Source organism: Arctopsyche grandis, chromosome 5 (genome assembly GCF_051622035.1).
Source record: "Arctopsyche grandis isolate Sample6627 chromosome 5, ASM5162203v2, whole genome shotgun sequence".
Lineage (NCBI taxonomy): Eukaryota > Metazoa > Arthropoda > Insecta > Trichoptera > Hydropsychidae > Arctopsyche > Arctopsyche grandis.
Genome location: NC_135359.1, coordinates 32,273,614 through 32,295,981, shown reverse-complemented (window position 1 = coordinate 32,295,981; position 22,368 = coordinate 32,273,614). Strand labels below are relative to the sequence as shown.

Below are 22,368 nucleotides of genomic sequence, written 5' to 3'. Positions count from 1 at the left end.
GTAGAATCACTATTGAAAGTGGAGTCAAAATAGTCAGCAAAAATGGTACAGATTTCAGAACCATGTGAAGCCGACTTATTTCCATAATACATTACGGAAGGATATGAAGAGGAGGTATTTTTTTTTTAATTTATATATGACCAAAATGATTTGGGATTAGTTTTAATATTATTTTGAATAAGAGAAATATAATTTCTAAAGCAGATTAAAGAATATTTTTTAATTCGAGCTCTTAATAGTGAAAAACTTTGATAATCTAAGGGATTTGAATAAATTTTAAATTTTTTATGGAATTTGTTTTTTTCTTTTATTATTTTAATAAGAGACGATGTAAACCAGGGGGGATATTTGGTACGTTTAGATTTAAGAGTAAAAGGGACGTGGCATTCAATAATATTTTGTAAGGTATCGTAAAATAATACTTAAGTACTTTTAAGAGATTACTTAAGAGATTAATAATTTATTTTTAAGAGATTAATAATTTCTTTAGTAAACCAAGGCGGATAAATCCTTTTACTCGTCACTAATCCTTTCAACCGAAAACAATCATTAAAAATAGAATATATAATGTCATAGAAATTAGAGAGGGCCAAATTAACATCTTTGCACTCATAAACTCGCTCCCATTGACAATTACAAAGAATATCATTTAAATATTTGAAATCAACATTTGTAAATAACCATCCATTTAGGACAGAGGTATTAAGACAGTTATTTATTAAACGAAGTGAGGAATAAGTTATAGTTAATTTTAAATGAATATCAAGAGCAGGATGATAGCTGTCTTCAGGAACCAAGGAATCAACTGAATTTGAAATAATAATATTCTGACAATCTAAATTTGTTAATAGAAAATCCAACATGGAATTATTAAAATAGTTTCGAATAGTATTAATTTGTTTTAAGTTGAATAAAGATATAAAAAAATTAAGGTCATCAGGAAAACAGTTAGAAGAATTCAGATTAAAATCTCCAGATATAAAAATGCGACCATTACTTAAATGTGAATAATTAGATATAATTAAATCAAAAAATCGCTTATAAATATTTGGTGGAGATCTTGGTGGAAAATAAATAGTACATATGTATATAAAAAAAGGAATGTTAACAAATCTTAGTTTCAGCCATACACATTCATGAATGTCCTCAAGATGACTAAGTCTTTCAACCGAAATAATATTTGTATTTTTAACTGCTAGAAGAACACCACCACCTCTGGCAGATCTATCATGGCGATATATATTGAAACTGCTGTCAAGTACTTCGGCATCATGTACAGATGAGTTTAGCCATGTTTCAGTAATAGCAAGGACGTCAATAGATCTAGAAGCGGCGTTGTTGTAGAATTCCTTGAGTTTTGTATTTAAACCCCGCACATTTTGATAATAAAGTTTAATGTTACGGGTCACGGGTTTGGGCAATCGGTTTCGAAGAGATTTTTTTGAGAAATAACCATTCTCTTATGCCAGTACCCATAGGCCAAAATTCAGGATTAATAATTTTATTAAAAGTTTCAGTATCTACACTAATTTTAAATGACGAGCACATGTCAGTTTTAGCAACCTGAGAAACGTTGATTCTTTTATTTTTAATTTTATTTAATATGAACTGTTTCACAGTATCACAAGTGCAGTTATTTGCCAAATTAAAAACGTGTACATTCTTCAATTTCGGAATAGTGGCCACCTGTAAAGTTTTATCAGGTGCACCAGATCCACGAGTATATGGCAGTCTCCCGGAAGAAGTCCCAGCGACCTGACTGAACGAATTTGAAGGATCTACAGTAGAAGCAGAAGCAGGAGCACAAGAGACAGGAACATAATCAGATGTTGAAGCAGAAGCTGATGTAAGTGTAGCTGAAGATGAAGATGGCAGAGGTGAAGCAGTAGAAGATAGCGCTGCGACCTGACTGTAAGATTTCGCAGGTTTTATAGGAGAAGGAGGAGAAGCAGAAACAGAAACAGTAGAAGCAGAAACAGTAGCACACCCAGGAGTAGATGCTGAAGCTAAAACAGACGCGAGTGAAGTTGAAGCTGAATAAGGCGGAGGTGAAACGGTAGAGGATGCCGCTATAACGTCATACGGGCATCTGACAGGTGTTTGTTTATGTACTGTAGTATTGTTACATTCAGTTGACAGTGTGGAGAGTTCTCGTAATGTTACCTCGCCCGATTGCAGAGTCGTAGGTTCGACAAAAACAGCTGGAGCCAGAGCTGCTGGAAAGGGACGACACATCATCCTCTTTATTTCACCGACATCAGAGTGGATAGTCTGGAGGGACTCCACAGCGATTATTAGCGAGGCCAGGTTATTAAAAGCGACGCGTGCGATGGAAACTATATTTTTAATTTCGTCGCTGATGTATCGCACCCTGTCCTTGGTAAGGACATTGGCACCAGATCCTTTTTTTGAAAGGTCCGCGAGTATTCTCTGGCTTATAGTAACAATATCCTCCATGGTAGAATGCGAACGACTTAACACGTCCAGACACAACGATAGCACACGATAGCACACACGGTTATGAAGAGAATAATCTCTGTCACGACGAAACACCTGATATCTGGCATCAAAAAACTCACCATTATTGAATGAGTCATTAAGCCAAGTTTCTGATAGACAGATAATATCATAATTATTAACTAGTACATTTTGAAGAAAAGAGTCAGATTTAGTTCGGAGACCTCTGACATTTTGATAATAAATGACAAGACGATTGGAAGACATTGTAAAAAAGGAAGTAGATAGAGCACGTCGTGATATAAGTATATATATCCATATGCATAAATAAAAACATACACATACCTGTATCCATAGATAAAGGTATGGAATTATTGAGCAAACCATCCTCGGTGATACCAGTTGAAATGCAAAGGTATACATAGACACAAGTATATAAATGAACTCGCACCTTTTTCAGTTTTCGAGTAAAATATATGTAAATAGCATAGTTATATAGTAACCATAAAAATAATAAATTATATAGCCGTACGTATAGCTTTAAATTATAATTAAAAACCTCCAAAATAATTGTAATCAAAAGTACGAGATGTTTGTAAATATGTAGGTGATTGTTATTGCAGTAGTATTTTAAAATTGTTTCAAAATTACTATTTATTTGTGAAGATGAGATATGAATAATTGTTTGCACATACACTTTAAAATGTGAGGCAGACCAATAGACAATAACTGAATAGATAATTGTTGGGCTATTGAAATTTAACATCGCACTCAGTCATTTGATTTTACAAAGATCTGATTCTTTCGAGATTTGTATGATGTTGGAGCTTACATTTTTTCTAAGCATAATTTTACAATCTTTAACCCACAAGTAGGTGTAGTTATTTTCAATTTTCAATTGACGTGCTCGCTTCAGTAATAATTTGTTAGTCGGTGTAAGGTGATCCGTGACGTATAGGGGGGCGGGCGGGCCCGGAATATTGATGTCCTTGGTGGTGATGCGCCTCAATTAAATCCTCATGTACATCCGAAAAGCAGGAAATTTTCTTTTCAGCAGTGGTTAGTCTGCTGTAGCCTTCGATTTGTGCCTGTGATGAAGATTCTTGATCTGGAGGAAGATTCTCGTCTGATCTCGAATGGTATAGACAGCCTCTTGGTGCGTCACGAAGTGGTCGTCTCTTATATTTGTTCAATCGTCAATATATCCGTCGTTCGTGAAGGTGCGGGTTTAGGTAGATGTAAATGCGTATTGTGGCGAGTACGAACATTTATTAAAAATGAAATCTACACGTGGGGAATTGAGAAAACGCCATTCCAGAACAACGTCTGTTCTCGAATGTGTCCCAGCGCTCTCTGGAATGACTCATTCGCTCTTCCGTTGACTCGATTCATCAGTGCTGCCACTTCATCTGTGAGGGACAGTACATATAAGTTAATTATAAATTTTAGAGTTAAGTATAATAATTAAGATGTATTTTTAAATTAGCTTGATAGCCAAAATATATATAAATAAATAAATGCATTGACCCGATAGATCATTGCCATGCGTCAATACATGATCCCAATAAGTCAGAACATGGTCCCACTTAGAAGACCTGTTGTCAATACAGTTCTTCTACAAAAGAGTTACAGCATCACTGGTGAATCGTTTACAACAAGTCATATAGTTCTTATAATAATTCAATGGAGGATGGGAAATAAAACCTTTTGCCTCATCCAATGTGAGGATACAATTAATTTATTGATTCAATAACATTTAGAATATGAAATATACCTCTGTTTGAATATTATATACATTCGTTTACATTAAAATATTTTAAATCCTTTATAAATCTATGAGTAAGTCTTCCAAGATAAGTATACTTTGAATAAAAGCAAGTGGACTGTAATTGAATATGATTTAAAATAATTAAGCATTCTTAACCTTCAGTGTCAACTTAGATAATACAAATAGTGAAACCACTACAACCCTTTAAACATTAACGAGTGAATGTAATGATCCTAAGTTAAAGTTGATTTCAAATTTCATTAATCCGCAAAACAACGTCGCTGAATTAAAAGTAAACATTAGAACATTAACTAATTCATTCCTACAAACAGGACATGAACGTGAATTATGATTGCAAATATCTCGACATTAAAAATTGAGATATTCTTTGTTATGACATTTTTATCTACTCTATGAGTCAAATAGATAATGCAAACAATAAAATTTAAACTATGTATTAATAATACAAATACATAAAACCTGAAGATAACTAGCGTCAGGTTATAAACATGTAAACATTAAATGATTACAATGCTATATTGAATTAGCTTGGAGATGAATACTGCCAAGGTCATGAATATGGAATTTAACTGGTGAAAATAAACAGTAAATTCCAGAAAGTTTAGAAGAATTAAAAATAAGTCCGATTGAACAGTCGGACCGATCATTAGTATATCGTTTAATGATGTACTAGTTGACGTTTTGGCCGAAGCGTCGAAGACTACTCGGTATTTTGTTGTGAGGCTAGATTCCTTCATAACTGCATGATAAGGGAGATAACAATGCAGCTGATTTGGAATTGGAGGTTGACATTCGTCCATATGTCCTAGAGTGTGGTACTCATTTATTACTCTTGAATATTCTTCCTTCAGTTTGGGATTTTTATCAAGTATTCTTTCTAAATACTGGAATCGTTTCTCGGCTATGGAGACTGATGCGCCCAAGATGGCTGGATTCGTTTTGAATTGCAGTGATACGCAAAATTTTCCCGATTCTAGTTTAGTTACGTTTTTCAAAAAATGTTCTTCACATTTTGTTTCTTCCGGTGAACGATGTGGCCGCGCAGGAACTTCATCGAGCTGCCACAATGACTGGAAAAATGTGTAATTGTGGTTGTTAATAATTACTCCTTTCTGTTACTTAACTTTCCTTTATTGAAGAAGAGAAGAGGGACTGCCGGCTGGTGTGTGGTGATTGGCACATCACCTATCGAATGTTAAATTGATACTACTATTAATGAACACAGTGCGCCGTCGGTAGCCCTCTATTTATACATTTATACTAAATATCTGGTGGGGAGCGACCATAACAATATGAAGATTGTCCAATGACTGTACTTGTGCGTTCAAGTTGACCCCGGAGAAATGGTGTTCCGGTGTATTTCCGGTTTGTGTAAGAATGGTGACCGTGACTATCCATCCTAGTTGAGTTTCATGAAGCTTGATGTTTTCGTTAAGAACGATGCATGAAGATTTGAGGATTTTCCAGAAAACTTCCGCTCCTAATAGCAGATCTACTGGATTGGATTTATATCACTCTTGGTCCGCCAGTTTAATGTGCTTAGGTATACAAACTCCGTTGTTTCGTATCGTGTGTCCTGATAGCACCCTTGTAATGTCACTCGATATCTTCGGAAAATGGTGAGCATAACGAAGTTACTGATGTTTTCAGTGTTTTGGTCACCCGACTTGGCTGATTTGCTATTCCAGTGATCACACAGTCTACTTTTCCGTAAGTTAGTTTTAGCCTTTTCGCAATTTTTGTTGTTATATAATTTGCTTGGGAGCCTGAATCGAGCAGGGCTCTGCAAGTAATGTGTCCCCCGCATTGGACCGTAAGCTTACTTGCGCTGTAGTCAGTAGAGGTTCCGTTTGCACGTAGTTTTGCGCGAGCGTACTGATAGTTTGTTTATCTTGTACTCTTGATTCGTGAAGGCTTCGATGGTGTTTTCCCCTACAAAACGTGCATCGATACTTCGACGTGCATTGATCCTTTGTATGTCGCGATGACAGGCAATTGTGACAGAGGTTGAACTTCTTTATAAGTTCACGTCGCTGTTTAGTTGTTTGTTCGTTATATTTTGGGCATTTGCTTACGAAATGTCCTGCCGAGCAAATAGGACACCGTGGTGTCAGTTGTGGTGGATTTTCTTCTGCAGTAGCTTCTTCAGCTATAGCCACGTGAGATTTGATGCGTTTTGTGTTTACTGCGTCTGATTTTCCAGTTGCTCGTAGAGCGTTGCATCTGTTGTTAAGGAACCGCTCGAACGTTTCGTAGCGGGGAATCGATTTGTGGGATAATGACATCTCCCAATCCAGTTGGATTCGTTGTGGTAGTTTCCTTAATAACATGCAGATCAGAACGCCATTTCATTCACCTTCCGGTTGCAAATTCCATTTAAGTGCTTAGATTGACGCAGTTACCTTGTCCAGCAACGTTCTCAGGTTCTTATGATTCTCCCTTGTAATTGGCGCGAGGTCCAGGAGCGTGTAGATCTGGTTGTTGTGGTTCAGGCGAGGGTGATCGAATTGGTCCGTCAACAGAGTCCATGCTTCTAGGAAACTGTTCGCCGATGCTTCGAGTCCATCTATTAATCTCTTGGCAGTTCCACGTAGTTGTGCTTTCAGCAACAAAAACTTTTCCCATTGATTGTAGGCACTGTTTTCTGCTACCACCCGGGAAAATGCTGTTTGGAAGCTCTTCCACTCATCATTGGATCCATCGAACGTTGGTAGGGTGATTGGCGGCAGTTTGATAAATTCGTTTCTAGTCTCCGTTTGTCGATTCCAGCTCACTCGTTCGGTGGCCTTTTCTATGGTGAGTGCTTCCATGCTGTCTTTCAAGTCGTCAAATTGATTGATCAGCTGATAGCGTTCTTCGATGACGTAATTGAGTTCACCGTCATCATTGTTGGCGTCCTGTTCCCTTTGCGCGCTTTCTTCAATGTAGTTGTCGAACGCCGATTTCACTACGTTGAATCGGAGTTCGATTTGAGTGCGGCTGCCGGGAACTTGCAGTAACTCGCTATAATCCTTAAATACTTTGCCTTCAAATTCTGAAATTGTTTGATATCCTTGGCGGGTGCAGGTCCGGCTATCGGCGCTGCATTTCCGGTGATAGAAAGGGTTTGCATTTTGTCTTGCAGTTCGTGGAGTGACATCTTGAGTTTTGAAATGTGCAGTCCGGTTGTGGCTTGTGATTAACTTGATTATTTATTGATCGAATATGCGAGAATTATTTCTATACGTCTAACGAATCAATTGAATGAATGAGCTGATGATCAAGGTACACGTTGCACAAAGAGTTTATTACTCGTAGTGTGCCGTGAACAAGAGATATACCGCGTCGTTGGTTTATGTTGAACGTGATATTATTATTATTATTTTTTAAAGATTGGGGATCCGTGACAATCCGCTTATTGCATTATTGCTACTGTTGATTGTTTACATTGGGCGTGTAACGATTGCAAAACTGTGGGGCTCAATATAATACTTTCAATTATTTTTATTCTGTCGATTGTGGTCGATATTCAACGATTCTAAAACTGTGGGAATTCGTATGAATATTTTAATGTTTATTCCTTCAATTATCCGGGGTTATAGGTTATTTGCCACCTTCCAATCGATACAGATAATCTTTCATATATTCTCGACGCCGAGGTGACAATTTCGCGCCCATTCAGTCGAGACAGCCGCTCCTTTGCGTCCTCTCGACTCAACGGCACGATTTAGGAGGATTCTTCCAGTCTAGACAGATGAATCTTTCACATGCTCTAACTTGGAGGTCCCTTTACACTCTGTTTTGCGCAACCTTTAATGCGACAAAGTCCACGAGTCAATACCTACCACGGGTAAATTTTATACGGAATTAGATAAAAAACAGAGAAATTTATTCGACAGTATGTGTTCCCACATCGTTGTTACATGAAGTTGGACACCGTCAAGTGAAAAAGGAGATGCTGATTACGTGTAATTAATGTAAATTTTTCCAAGTAAATTTTCATCAAAACTTTAACATCTTTAACATATATACTGCCGAATGTTAGCATGAAAATAGTTTAAATTATACACACAATACAATTAAAGTGAATTAATGGATAATACTATTAACATTTAACGGTTTGACTTATGATAACATCTAATAAGTAAAATATGCTCTGAAAATCGTGTCTTCGGGTTAGATTAAGCGACCGAAGTTGACTGACTTGAAGCTGATGTTTGTCTTCCTTCTTGCTGATCTTCCTTCCTGTCAAGTGGTTCTTGTGGTAGAATCGGCAATGGCGCCACTAGATGACTGGACGAACGAAATTTTCCGTTGGCAGTAAAGACGTCGACGACTCGAACTCTGCCATCTGGTCCGGGATACAATTTAGTGACTCGACCCAGGATCCATCGGGTTGGCAGCATATGTTCTTCCTTTAACAGGACCATTTGACCCACACTCAGATTGTTGCTTGAGTCCTTTTTCCATTTGTGTCATAACTGCAAAGAATGTAAATATTCCGCAGACCAACGTTTCCAAAATGCTGCGGTTGTTGATTGTATCTGAAGCAGATTGGCATGGACATTAGTATTATATTTGACCTCCATTGGAAGAGCCAGTAAGGATCTGCCAATTTAGAAATGCCCCGGTGTGATCAGTAAAAGGTCGAGTGGATCTGATGACATGGGACTAAGAGGACGGGAATTCATGCAAGCTTCTATTTGCGTCAATACTGTACAGAATGATTCAAAATTCAAGGTGGTGGCCTTTAACACCTTATTTAAATGATTTTTCATGGATTTAACCGCTGCTTCCCACAGCCCTCCCATGTGAGGCGCCCTTGGCGGGTTAAACTACCAAAGAATCCCTTCGGAGGCTACATACTGTAGTAGCTTCTCCTCATGAGGACGTTCATAAATTAATTTTACTAAGTTAACGAGTTCACGACTTGCACCCACAAAATTGGTAGCATTGTCGGAATATATCGTATTAGGCCTGCCACGTCTGGCTACGAATCTCCTTAAGCAATTTAAGAAATTTGAGTTTGAGTCTCCAACAAGTTCCAAGTGGACTGCCTTGCTGCACTTGTTCCAAGTGGACTGCCTAGCACTGAACCGTAATCACTGAACACACACACACACAAACACTGATGCTTTGTATTTGATCAGCTCTTGATGAAATCGTCAGTCATCAGGATCGTCTTAGCAAGTCGTTTGCTAATGTGGTGATGGTCATCGGTCATCAGTCATCTTGGTAGTCACACGTCACTGCGGTTCTCAGGATCGTCGTAGCTAATCGTCCGTAGCTACCGGGCTGCAATGACGCGTCCGTTAATACCAATGGAATATTCTCGAACACCTTCTGTCAGATCGTTGGCGTCGTCTCTGCAATCTTAATCCCTATCGCGGACGAGCCCCCATTTTATAGGAAGTCTGCTGGGTAGTAGGGAGGATTGCAGGAGAGAGAGACAAGTAAAAGCGATCTCAATTCAATCTTATACGTTTATTTGAGAACAATAGGTACTCGATGCGCGTACGCACCCGGTCGCGTCAAGGCGCGACTCTACTGTCGCTCGGACAAGGTTCGGGAGAACCAACCTTAACATTAATACATATGTGTATAATACCAACTGTTCGGCATGAGCCACATCATTATATGTACATAATTATAATCATTTTATATTAATATCCTACAGTATGATGGCTTTGTTTACACCTTAAGCAATTAAAATTAGACCTACAATTTGTTATTTTATGATTTGAATTTAAACATTTGAAACAGATGGCATTAGATTTAATTAATTCATTTCTTTCCGAACTGGATTTTCCTTTAAATTTATCGCATTTACCTATGAAATGATTGTTTCGACAAAACGCGCATGAGTTTACGCTGCTTGATGGGTTTTTGTTCGCGACATGAGTTCTCATGATTCGTTGACGGTTGTGAGGGAATTTTGTTACTGTATTTAAAGATGCAGTAGATTGTAATACGTTACATCTATTCTGCAGGAACGTCTCTAACTTCTCGTACGGTGGCATTTCTCTGTCAACCAGAGATGTCTCCCAGTCCATTACTAGATTAAAGGGTAATTTCCTTAGAACTAGACATGTTACCCATGGATCTAAAATCTCTCTCGCGTAACCCAATGATTCAATGTTTTTAATGCATACCGTTACCTTATTCAACAGATCTCTCAATTCGATATATGATTCCTTTGTGATTAATTTTAGATCACAAAGTGAGTTGATCTTAGTTTTGAGAGTGAGTCGCTGATTATATTGCTTATCTAAAATGCTCCAAGTTATTTCATAATTATCTGAGTTAATATCTAACCCTGATACAGCTGCTAAAGCGGGACCGAGTAAGGACTGATGCAAATATTGCAATTTAGTGACATTAGAATATTCAGTTTTATTTCCTATAATATTTTTAAAGGTTTGTTGAAATGATTGCCATTTGGATGGATTTCCCTGAAATGTAGGAATAGTTAACGTTGGTAGTTTATCTCTTGCAAATTTAATTGTTGCTTGGTCTACATTTTGTTTACTATCTTGAATGGATTGTCTATCTAATGTCGCTTTAAGATTTTGAACTATCATTGAAATCGTTTCGTACTCTTCGTCTATTTGAGCCGCCTGCTCTATATCTGTGAGTTTATCTAAATACTCGTAATGGAGTTTTTGTAAATAGTCGCATGCCTCTTTAATGACTTGATACCGTCCTTCATTTATTTCGGACGATCTATCTATTTTCCCTTTTAGTCTCTTCAACGCGCCCGCATATCTTGCTTCTATTGACGCCATTTTATTTTCGACTATATTTTATTTCGCTAAAGTTTTTATCAATTTAGTATGACTTCGAGTCTGATGTACTCTAGAGCCTGACCTGTCTCTAATCAATTCTAAATTCTGAATTCTTCTACTTCTCGTTAAACTTTGTGTCCTATTTGGTCTGGAGCTTGACTGTTCTCCTCTAAATTCTAAGTTCCTAATTGGACTTCGAGTCTTACGCGGTTTGGAAGTTGAAAGTTCTATTTCTTTACTTTCAGAATTTGACATTAATTTCACAAAAGTTACGCTTATTTCGTCTTATAAATAAAGTTATCCTCTACTGTAGCCGTCAATTGAACTACTAGTGGAGATGTGGTAACAATATTCAAATAATTAATAGTGAATCTCTCTATTCTACTCTAACTATTTATTCTATCACTTCTAGGTAGATAAAAAACAATTTTTGTAATCTTGATATTACAAAGATACCAATACCTGTGATCTGTATATCACCAAATTCTATCCAACACACATTATGGAAAGAAAAATAACTCCAACATACATTATGGAGCAAAAAAGACAACACTGTGCTACACACTGTGCCTTACAAAAACTTTGTTATTACAAACTCTATCCAACACACATTATGGAAAGAACAACATTATTGCGGACATAAATATTAGAATTAGGCAAATTGAAATCACCTATTATTAACAATATGTCACGTTCATTCATGAGATCATGTACATTCATCATATTCGCAAACAATAACTCATATACATCATCTTTCGCAGCGGGCGGAATGTAAACCACACATATAAACATTTTCACAAATACAAAATCAACTCTCACCCATAAGTCCTCGCCAGAAGGGGTTTCGAAGTTCTTCAACCTGACAGATCGCAACCAGACTCGAGAAGCAAATAAAACTCCCCCTCCACGTCGTTCTAGTCTGTCCCGACGATGCACTGTCCACGAAGAGTCAAAGAACTCCGAATCAAAAAATGATGGCGTCAACCATGTTTCAGTTAACGCCACCATATCATTACAAACACTGCATGGCCTCACTAAACGCGGCTACTTTGGTCCCGAGACCGCGTACGTTTTGGTAATAAATTGCCAATTTTCTCCGTCTGGCGCGTGAGTCTCTTTGATTTAAGAAATGACTGTTTAGCAGTCACAGGACCAGCCAATGAAGATAAAGCAGAAGGGGAAGAAGAAGAAGCCCCAACAGTCAACGCAGTATCACGTCACATTCGTTGACACATCTTCAATAGCAGACATAGAAGTGGACAGAGAAGTGGAGGTGATAGTAGATTTCATAGATTTGGTTCTATCATTCCCATTACTTCTTCCACAATTACTGAATTTCCCGAAGTGGACACCATCTGGCCAAGAGCAGGATTTAAATATAAGGCCAGCGACAGAAGCAGGAACTGTGATCTTAAAGGAAGCATAAGTTCCACGAGCATTAAGAGGTAGAACCACGATGCCTTCCTTACTTCCACAAATGGCAGAAACGTGTGCTAAAACATCATCACGCGATGTACTCACAGCGAGATTCCAAACATGAATATTAACATATCGTCTAACTGCAGTAATGACACCAGCAGCAGCAGTCCCAACTTTGAAATTACGCCGACGTGGAGGTTGCTCAGCCAAAAAAGAAGAACGGGCAATCATTTGACCGGAATCACCATCACCAAGTTGCTGATCGGTCTTACGTCCCTTCCTTTTCTTACGGCTGGAGTGACCGATCCCAGCTACATTAGCAACATAAGAGACAGGAGGAGGCGGTACATCACATCTTGCAACAACTGGAGGGGAGTATGTAGGGCTTCGCAGTAACTGCTCTAAGATGGTGAATCTTTTTTCGATGCGATTAATCGCATCGAAACAGAGTTCACGCCACATGCGACAACAATCACCCATTATATGCACGTAGCAATAAGTACACAAACGATACGACCAAAGCCGATAACAGCCGACAGCCGAGTGTCACAAACTCTATCCAACACACATTATGGAAAGAATAACACCTAGTTGGTGTGTACTTGATTTATGCCACTCTTGGCTACAAGTATGAATAATCCTAAAAACTCTGACTCATGCAGAGAATCAATCCAACATAAATTATGGAAAGAGGATATTAATCCACAAAGTGATGATGAGCGCAGGTTACCAGATAAATATGCTAAAATAACGTCCTATAATCTACGCTCCCCAAGGTGGAAAATATCGCATTCAGGGACGGCAGCAACGATTTGGTCGCTGTGGTTCAGGCGCGGATGTTCGAACCGGTCTGTCAACAACTTCCACGCTTCGCGAAAACTTTTTGCCGATGCTTCAAACCCATCGATCAATTTCTTCGCGGTTCCACGCATTTGTGATTTCAGTAGTAGGATCTTTTCCCATTGGTCGTATGCGCCGCTTTCTCCTACTAACCTGGAAAACACCGTTTGGAAGCTTTTCCACTCATCGGTCGACCCGTCGAAAGTTGGTAACGTAATCGGTGGCAGTTTGATGAAGTTGTTTCTTGCATCTATTTGTTGATCCGTATTTATTCTTTCGGGGTTTCTGTTTGATGTGAGTGCTTCCATGTTGTCTTTTAGTGCGCCAAATTGATTAACCAGCTGATATCTTTCATTGATGATATATAGTTGAGCTCGGCATCTTCGTTGTTGGCGTCTTGTTCCCTCTGCTCGCTTTCGTCAAGATACTTGTCGAACGCAGATTTCACTAAAGTGTATCGCAACTCGAGTTGAGTGCGGTTGCCGGGATTTTGAAGTAGCTCGCGATAATCTTCTTGGTCACCGTTTTCAAATTTTGGAATTGTTTCACATCTCTGTTGGTTGCAGTTTCCTCTATTGGAGCTGCATTTTCGATTAGGGAGAGTGCTTGCATTTGGTCTTGAAGTCCGTGAAGTGACATCTTGTTGTTTAAAGTCCAGTGGTTAAATTGATTATATTTGTTTATTTACAACGCGAGTGGTTGTTCTACACATGCATACGTGTGAGAACTTGTATCGAACTACTCAAATGAATGACGTAGTTGATGGTTATGGTACACCTTAATTGATGTGTTTATTACTCGTGGTGCACTGAAAATATGTGCTATGGTGATAGTTGTTTACATCTAGCTTACAATAAATTTAAAAGGATCCGTACAAATGATACTAACAGTGTTGGGTGCACTGTCGATTGTTGTTTGCATTTGGCGTACAACGAATATAAAACTGTGGGGCTCTGTATAAGTACTTTGTCAATTATTTAGTTTCCTCTATCGATTGTTGTCGATATTTAGCTTACAACGAATCTAAAAGTATGGGGATCCGTGCAAATATTTTAATGATCATTATTTTGTTTGTCCGTGGTCTTGGGTTATTCGCTACCTTCTATTAGAGATAGATGATTGTTTACATCTCCTAAACTTAGAGGTGTATTTTCGCTACCATCTTATAGAGACAGACGATTGTCTACGTCTTCTAAAACTTAGAGACGCATTTTCGCTACCATCTAGTAGAGACAGACGATTGTTTTCGTCTTCTAAACTTAGAGGCGCATTTTATTCGTATCCTCCTGGTAGAGATAGATGATTGTTTACATCTTCTAAAATTAGAGGCACGTTTTGAGTTGGATCCTTCTAGTAGAGATAGATGGTCTTTTACATCTTCTAAACTTAGAGGTCCTTGCATGAAGTTGTACACCAAAATACTGAGCACAGGGATGCGACTGGATAAGTCCGGACTGGACGACGAATTGCGTTTTGACAGTTGGTGTTGTTGTTTACGTTACTCTTGCGTTGATTGGCCAGCCGCTTCGCAGTAGTAGAAGTGGGGGCCAAGTCAAAGTAGCAGCCGTCGGGCGAAATGTTGTAACGGCCGGTGTGGGTGGGACTGAAGGATGTGGATGGGACTGGGAATCCTGAATAGCACTCAGAAGTGAAGTAACATCAATTGAGTCGAATGATACCGGAGGCAAACGTCGCAGGTTGACAGCGCCAAAATTAGGTAGCACAGACGCATCGGTTTCTTTAAGCATTTTAATTATGCCTTGAATGCATTTTAACTTTTTTAAGTCACCTTGCCTTCGTGTTTCTCGTATATCAGGCAGAAGTGAAATAAGCTCGTTTCTCGCCACCATAATTTCATCCTCGGTAAAGAATTCACAAATTTGCACAAGTGATACTTCATCTGTCACAAGTGATCCTTCACGGTGTCGATCTTATTGCGTATAAACGCCAGAACTTCGTTTATCACCACTCTACAGGCACAAATCGAAGCCATTTCAGTAGAAAGGGATGAAAGGTGGATAAACACGCCCGTCTGTGGACACGCACGTACGCAAACATTAATATTACTTAATTTAATATTACGAGGGCGGTCACTGCTTTTATTCGATTTTGCGGTTCTATGACAAGATACTATCAAGTTATCGTCCATCGGTTCCGAAATTACTTTACAAAGGTTTTTGAAGATCTCTACAATTCTCTGTGTGTTTTTCAGGCACAGCCTGTAATTCGATGTTGTTGCTTCGTGACTTCAAAACTATTTCAAAACTATTTTGACGAGCTTTGATGTCGTTGATTGTACCTTTCTCATTGTCATTATTTTTGTTCAAGTTGTTCATCGTCTCTTGCATGGCAAAGACCAAATTTATCTGCTCCCTGTTTTCATCAGACGCAAATTCTGCAAAACTTTTGATAAATTCTGCAAAACTTCACGCGGCGTGGTGTAGAAGCTCAGCAAGATGCTGCGTTGTTTATCTTACCTCAAGGTGTCCAATGATCGTCGTGGATGTGGTCGCTGGTGCTGACGATGCTCGCGTACCTCTGCTACAGCGTGTGTGTGTTGTGTGTAACAGGATCTACGCAGGTTAATCTGCCAAAAACGGAAATTACTAGACGCCGTAGTCGGTTCGAGCATTCTCCATAGCCATGAATCGACGGAACAGTGGGCAATCAGACCCACCAGTTCTGTGTTTCGATTCCCGCTTAAGACGCTTGCAAGAGGCACAGGTAGGAACGTCTGCTAAATTAGGGCAGTCCTTTCTCTCATGTCCAGACGTGGCGCAATGAGAGTAATTACAAGTTTTCTCGGGTAATTTCGCGGAAAAATGGCCATATGAGTGACACTTGTAGCATCTAAAATCTCTAACATGGTCCTTAACTCGCCAAGAGGACCAACCCAAAAATACGCGTTTAGCGGCAATCAACAAATGTCGCAATGCAGGAACAACTTTTAAGATTTCTCTACCAGTGCCTCTATCGCCAGGCTTTACTCTTCTAACGACTAACTCAGAGCCCTTGAAGTCAACAGCGTTAACCCTCAACACTCTCAGTATTTACACGAGAGCGCAATTCGGGTGATGACGCCGTGAGCCGGACAGCGGGTCGTCCGGTGCTCCATGACCTGGACAGTGGATCGTCGTGTGCTCATTTGCGATTCTTGATGTTAGCTGGATGGCCGTTACGTGTGTGATGATGGAGCATGACTTCATTCCCATCAAGGTCGCCATCTCACTCGCTCCTCATTTTTTTCTTGCTCCGTTCAGCGGCAGCTGCTGTTGTTGGCCTCAGCATCGGTATTGGTGGCTGGGCAAGTCGGTAGGTCGGTAGGTCCGCTGTTTGGGTTGGTGCGCCGCTGCTGGCGTTGTTATTGTTACCCTCGCATCGTGTGATGGAGGTGCTCTGTTCGATTGCTTGGACCCTCGACGAGGAGAGTGAAGATGGCAAGGGGCATGCCGACGAAATCTCGTACGCTGCTTAGCTCTGTCGTAGGGGTCACCAGTTATGGGGAGAGGGCGAATGAGATGACTGTATTTATTTATTTAGGTAAAAACACAGTCACATACAATTATTTAATAAAAACATGTAAACAAAACAGACCTAAATTACCATAATTTTTAACAAATCTTATAAATATAGTCCCAAAAAACATAAATGACAGTCTAAATTAAAAATGTATACTTTATGTTCCTATCGTATCTATACAGATTGTATGAATGAAAGTTTAATTCAGAGTCATTGATAGAGTTGTTTAACCATGTTTCTTTTAATAAAATGATGTCATATCAGGAAGCAGCTATAACATTTTTTAAGAATTGAATTTTGGATATTATGCTTCTGACATTTTGGTAGTAGATTATTAGTTTTTTGTACTGGTTTTTTTGTACTTTCACCATTGTCTTTTCTATTATTCATTTCACTCCACAGATTGTCGATGTTTAGTTTTTGCACATAAGTTAGGTCGTTTTTATTTTTATTCCAAGTTTGGGTCCTTTTCGGAGTAGTGTTATTGCTGTTTGTTGTTCATCCAATTTCACTTTTAAAGGTCGTGGCTTCGTTCCTTTTTTTTTGTCCAATTCTATAAGCGGTGAATTTATGGTCGGATAGCTCGGCTTTTGACAGTAAATTAGCGATTTCTTTATTGTCGTCGTTATTGTTAACCTGTATCATTTATGTCAAATAAAATAACATTGTTTCTTCTATGTTTGTTTGGCCTTGTTTGGCCTGAGCTTTGGCCTTGAGGATTGAGACGGTGGAAGGGGGTTAGGCAGGTTACGGCATGAAGCGCATCGCCATTTTGTCTTCTTCTCTGACGCCATTTTTTTTGGTAGTTGGTTTCCGAAATCTCCACACAATCATGATGGTAATGTCCTTCACATTGCCCACACAGCACATAATCTGTCACAGCACCTTTACATTTATTGCAATTCATTATTAATTAATACGAAGTTTATTTCGAAATTATTATTAGACTGTTATGTTATTGTTACAATTACAGCGTCACACCCGAACGCGACTATGTTCGCAGAGTCGTGGTGTACTCTAGATTCCGGTCGCTGAAATAATTGCACGATCCTCAGCAGGTAGTCTTTTTTTTTCTTCATACGTTGGAAGAGAAAATCTTCGATAAGATTTTTATTGACTAAAAAACTCCCGCAACTCACCTCACCCTCTTGGGTACGCCACTCGTTGGTGATTTCTTCCGCAGGGGCTGTTTTCGTCCATGTTGGCTCCTCCTTTTCGTGCGGATCTCTTCTTTTTTTTCCGGTGCTGTTTCGTTCTTGCTTTCTGTTGGTCCTCCTGTTTTTTTTTCCTGAAACCAAAAGTTAGTATGGGTGAGAGATAAGCAGCAGCATATCAATGGGATGACACCTGTGTATCTTTCTCGTAGCTCTTCAACTTTTCTTAGCCGATCAGCCACCTACTTATGTTTCGTTTTTCTCCTTGTAGGTTCCTCGACGGCGTGCCAGTTGGTCAGGTCGTTACGTCGGCAGGTTCCTCTTCTTCTGTCTCTCCATTTCGGATTTGTATGCAGGACACTTGGATGATCCTGCCATGTGTCGTTCGTCCGTACCGCGATCTTTGCAGACAATGCAGCACAGACTCTCTTTGCATTTGACCGCTCTATGGCCTACTTTGCCTCATCGGCGACACAGTTGGGACCTGTCGCTTCCGCTGCAGGTGGCTGCCAAATGTCCGTACTCCTGGCACTTGTAGCAGCGGAACGCTTCTATGTGCTGTCGTACGCGGCAGTTTATCCATCCTACGCGTAACTTACCTTTTTGTAGGATCTAAATTACCATATAGGACCTAAATTACCATAATTTTTAACAAATCTTATAAATATAAAAATGTATACTTTATGTTCCTATCGTATCTATACAGATTGTACGAATGAAAGTTTAATTCAGAGTCATTGATAGAGTTGTTTAACCATGTTTCTTTTAATAAAATGATGTCATATCAGGAAGCAGCTATAGCATTTTTTAAGAATTGAATTTTGGATATTATGCTTCTGACATTTTGGTAGTAGATTATTAGTTTTTTGTACTGGTTTTTTTGTACTTTCACCATTGTCTTTTCTATTATTCATTTCACTCCACAGATTGTCGATGTTTAGTTTTTGCACATAAGTTAGGTCGTTTTTATTTTTATTCCAAGTTTGGGTCCTTTTCGGAGTAGTGTTATTGCTGTTTGTTGTTCATCCAATTTCACTTTTAAAGGTCGTGGCTTCGTTCCTTTTTTTTGTCCAATTCTATAAGCGGTGATATTATGGTCGGATAGCTCGGCTTTTGACAGTAAATTAGCGATTTCTTTATTGTCGTCGTTATTGTTAACCTGTATCATTTATGTCAAATAAAATAACATTGTTTCTTCTATGTTTGTTTGGACTTGTTTGGCCTGAGCTTTGGCCTTGAGTATTGAGACGGCGGAAGGGGGTTAGGCAGGTTACGGCATGAAGCGCATCGCCATTTTGTCTTCTTCTCTGACGCCATTTTTTTTGGTATTTGGTTTCCGAAATCTCCACACAACCATGATGGTAATTTTATTTATTTATTCACAAATTTGCCATAGTGACTTTACAGATCAACTCAACAAGTCGACATTATATATAAAAAGGAAATTAATTACCATTATATTATAATAATATTATATATTGTAATGAACGATATTACGCGCGTCTTTATGCAGAGGGCGTGATATATCGTTATTCTTCCAAAGAGTCAAGTTATGTGGAAACGTGGACTAACCTTGGGATAGTTGTATTAATGTATATAGTCTGGGAGGTTCCTGACTGCAAGTCGTGTGCGTTGATAACAGCTTCTCCAGAAGCTGGCCCTGTGGTTTCGTCACAGCAGCGGGAGGGGGAGGCAGGAGACAAACTCCGTACTGCCTCGTGTGGACACAAGATGGCGACCTCTGGGCGTCTCTGAAGCGCTCGGCGGAGGTGCTGGAGGGAGGTCCTTCCCGGTTGGAAGCTGGCGAAGAAGAGAGCACGTCTCGATCCTTCTCGAGACGGGTAGTGTGTTTCGCGCGGTAAAGTAGTTGGTGCCAACCTAAAGGTTACCACCGCTACCAACTTAAGGGACACTTGGGAGAACGTCGCGTTACATCCTCCCCCTCGAGTTCAGAGGGCAAGCGTCCGGTCTCTGAACTCGGATAGCGCCGAAGCCTATCATTGTGCAACGGGCTTCGTACGAGGTCTTCTGCTGCGTCGCTTCGGCACGACCGGTGCCGGAACGTCAGCCAGGTGTGGCATCCGCTCATCGGCCAGCGTATTGACAGTTGTCTTGACGAATGTTGATGGTCTTCGCGGCCTTCCCTTTCTTCGCCTCGGCACGCTCGGCGCTGGAACGCCGACCAGGTGTGACATCCGCTGATCGACAGGCGTGTTGACAGCGGACATGAGGAAGGTGGTGGGGCTCAGGGTCTCCCTGATCCAGAAGGGCCCCTCTCGTACGGGGACGAACGTAGCGCTCCGCCCCTCTTCAGCGGGGTTGAGGTATGGCGGCAGCAGCACCAGATCGGCGGCTCGATATCTGGTGTGGGCTCTTCGGTCTTGGTCCGCGTATCGTCTGCTCTGGTCCGGGCGCTTCCTCCAATCGAGGATAGGAGTCTTCGCGGGAGCTGGTACCTTCGTGGCCTTCAGGACGGACGATAGGTGGGTCACCGGGGGGTTACAGGTGCGACAGTTCGCTGCTCTTCGGACTTGATCCACGCGTTTTCTCGGGTCCGGGATAGGGGTCTTCGCGGGATCTGGTGCCTTCGTCGCTCGGAGAACGGACGATAGGTGGGTCACCGGTATCTGGCGTGGAAACGTCGCCAGGGCGATGGTTGACAACGCGGCCCCGGTCTTTGTCTTGCACGTGGGACAATTGCTCTTCATCACACCTGGAGCTCCGCAACCGTAACACGCGACAGGTGTTCTCGTATGTGTCCCATTTTTCTTTCGACATTCTTCAACCGAATGTCCTCGGTTATGGCAGAACGAGCATGTTGGACGAAATCGCGGCCTTTGTTCTCCCATTCGGTCCGTTTTCGTGAATGTTCGGTCACTTCCGGCCGCGAGCCTTTCCCATGTGTCCGATGTGGGTCTCGAACGGTGTGGAATGTCGTGGGTCGCTTTTGTTCTGGGTTCAGGTAGCCCCGTTGGGGTCTCGGCGTCCATATCGGCGATGTGGCGGGCGCGGAGAATCAATTCTTGGAAATTGTCTACCCGCTCTCGGCTCAAACGGGTTCGTAGAAAGGGAGATAATAGGCCGTATACAATGTCGAGTTGCATCGTTTCGGGAATGCTGTACGGCATTTTCGCGAACAACGCGCGTTTTCGATTTACGAAAAGGTCCGTTGATTCTCCTTCCTGTTGCCTAGTCGCGCTAACTTCGAGAAACAGTCGGTAAGCCGGTCGACGTTCGCCGTAGCTGCTTCGTAGCGCCTCTAGCGCCATGGACCAGGTGGGGGTGGAAGGTTTCATTCCCACCCACCAAGTCGCCGCGTCTCGATCGAGCATCATGGGTAAACCTAGAAGCGCGTCCTCGTCGGGGATTCGGCAACAGTTTTTGAACGTCTCGATGGCATCAATGAACGCCTCGACTGATTCCGACGAGTCGCCGGCAAACCGAGATTTGCAATTCGCAAAATTTCCCGCCGCGACCGGGACAGGTGAAATGACGGGGGAAGGAACAGATGCGGTTCGGGAAGCTATAAGCTGCTCCATCATCAGCTTCATCATTTGCAACAGCATTGCGCCGTCTACTGGAACTGGTGATGGGGGAGTCGACTGACCTTCCGGTGGGGAAGCCGACTGTCCTTCCGGTGGGGAAGTCGATTGTGAAGAAGACGCGTCTGGGTCTACGTTCCCCGCGGAGCGTAGACCGTGCATCTTCGTGTTGACTTCGTGAACGCAAAAGTGACTTGCTGGTCAGGCCCACTCGTTGGGCGCCAAATGTAATGAACGGTATTACGCGCGTCTTTATGCAGAGGGCGTGATATATCGTTATTCTTCCAAAGAGTCAAGTTAGGTGGAAACGTGGACTAACCTTGGGATAGTTGTATTAATGTATATAGTCTGGGAGGTTCCTGACTGCAAGTCGTGTGCGTTGATAACAGCTTCTCCAGAAGCTGGCCCTGTGGTTTCGTCACAGCAGCGGGAGGGGGAGGCAGGAGACAAACTCCGTACTGCCTCGTGTGGACACAAGATGGCGACCTCTGGGCGTCTCTGAAGCGCTCGGCGGAGGTGCTGGAGGGAGGTCCTTCCCGGTTGGAAGCTGGCGAAGAAGAGAGCACGTCTCGATCCTTCTTGAGACGGGTAGTGTGTTTCGCGCGGTAAAGTAGTTGGTGCCAACCTAAAGGTTACCACCGCTACCAACTTAAGGGACACTTGGGAGAACGTCGCGTTACAATATTAATTAAAAGACATATGGATAAAACAAATAAAAAAATATAAAAATACAAAATTGTAAAAACATATTACTTGACTGATTTCACGTGTCTACTTTGATTGTGTGCGCGCATAGCAATTTATCAAGCATTACATTATGTGAAGGGGGAATGGGTCGTAAGGAACACAAGTCCGTCCAGTGTCTTCCTTCGTCGTCCTTGGTC

General features: G+C 41.0%; 2 protein-coding genes across 2 annotated transcripts in view; one reads left to right on the top strand and one right to left on the bottom strand.

The window, feature by feature from the left end:
- The window catches only part of LOC143912013 (uncharacterized), a 37,307-nt gene extending 18,167 nt beyond the window's left edge, over positions 1-19,140 (top strand). Inside the window, exon 4 of the mRNA XM_077431122.1 lies at positions 18,214-19,140. Within this exon, the coding sequence (XP_077287248.1) occupies positions 18,214-18,311 (98 nt within the window). The 3' untranslated portion in view covers positions 18,312-19,140. The remainder of the gene's footprint in view (positions 1-18,213) is intronic.
- LOC143912001 (uncharacterized) lies at positions 19,113-22,183 on the bottom strand. Its single transcript, XM_077431107.1, has one exon. The coding sequence runs from the start codon at positions 21,644-21,646 to the stop codon at positions 19,940-19,942; it is 1,707 nt and encodes a 568-aa protein (XP_077287233.1). The 5' UTR covers positions 21,647-22,183; the 3' UTR covers positions 19,113-19,939.
- Between the last annotated feature and the right edge of the window lie 185 nt (positions 22,184-22,368).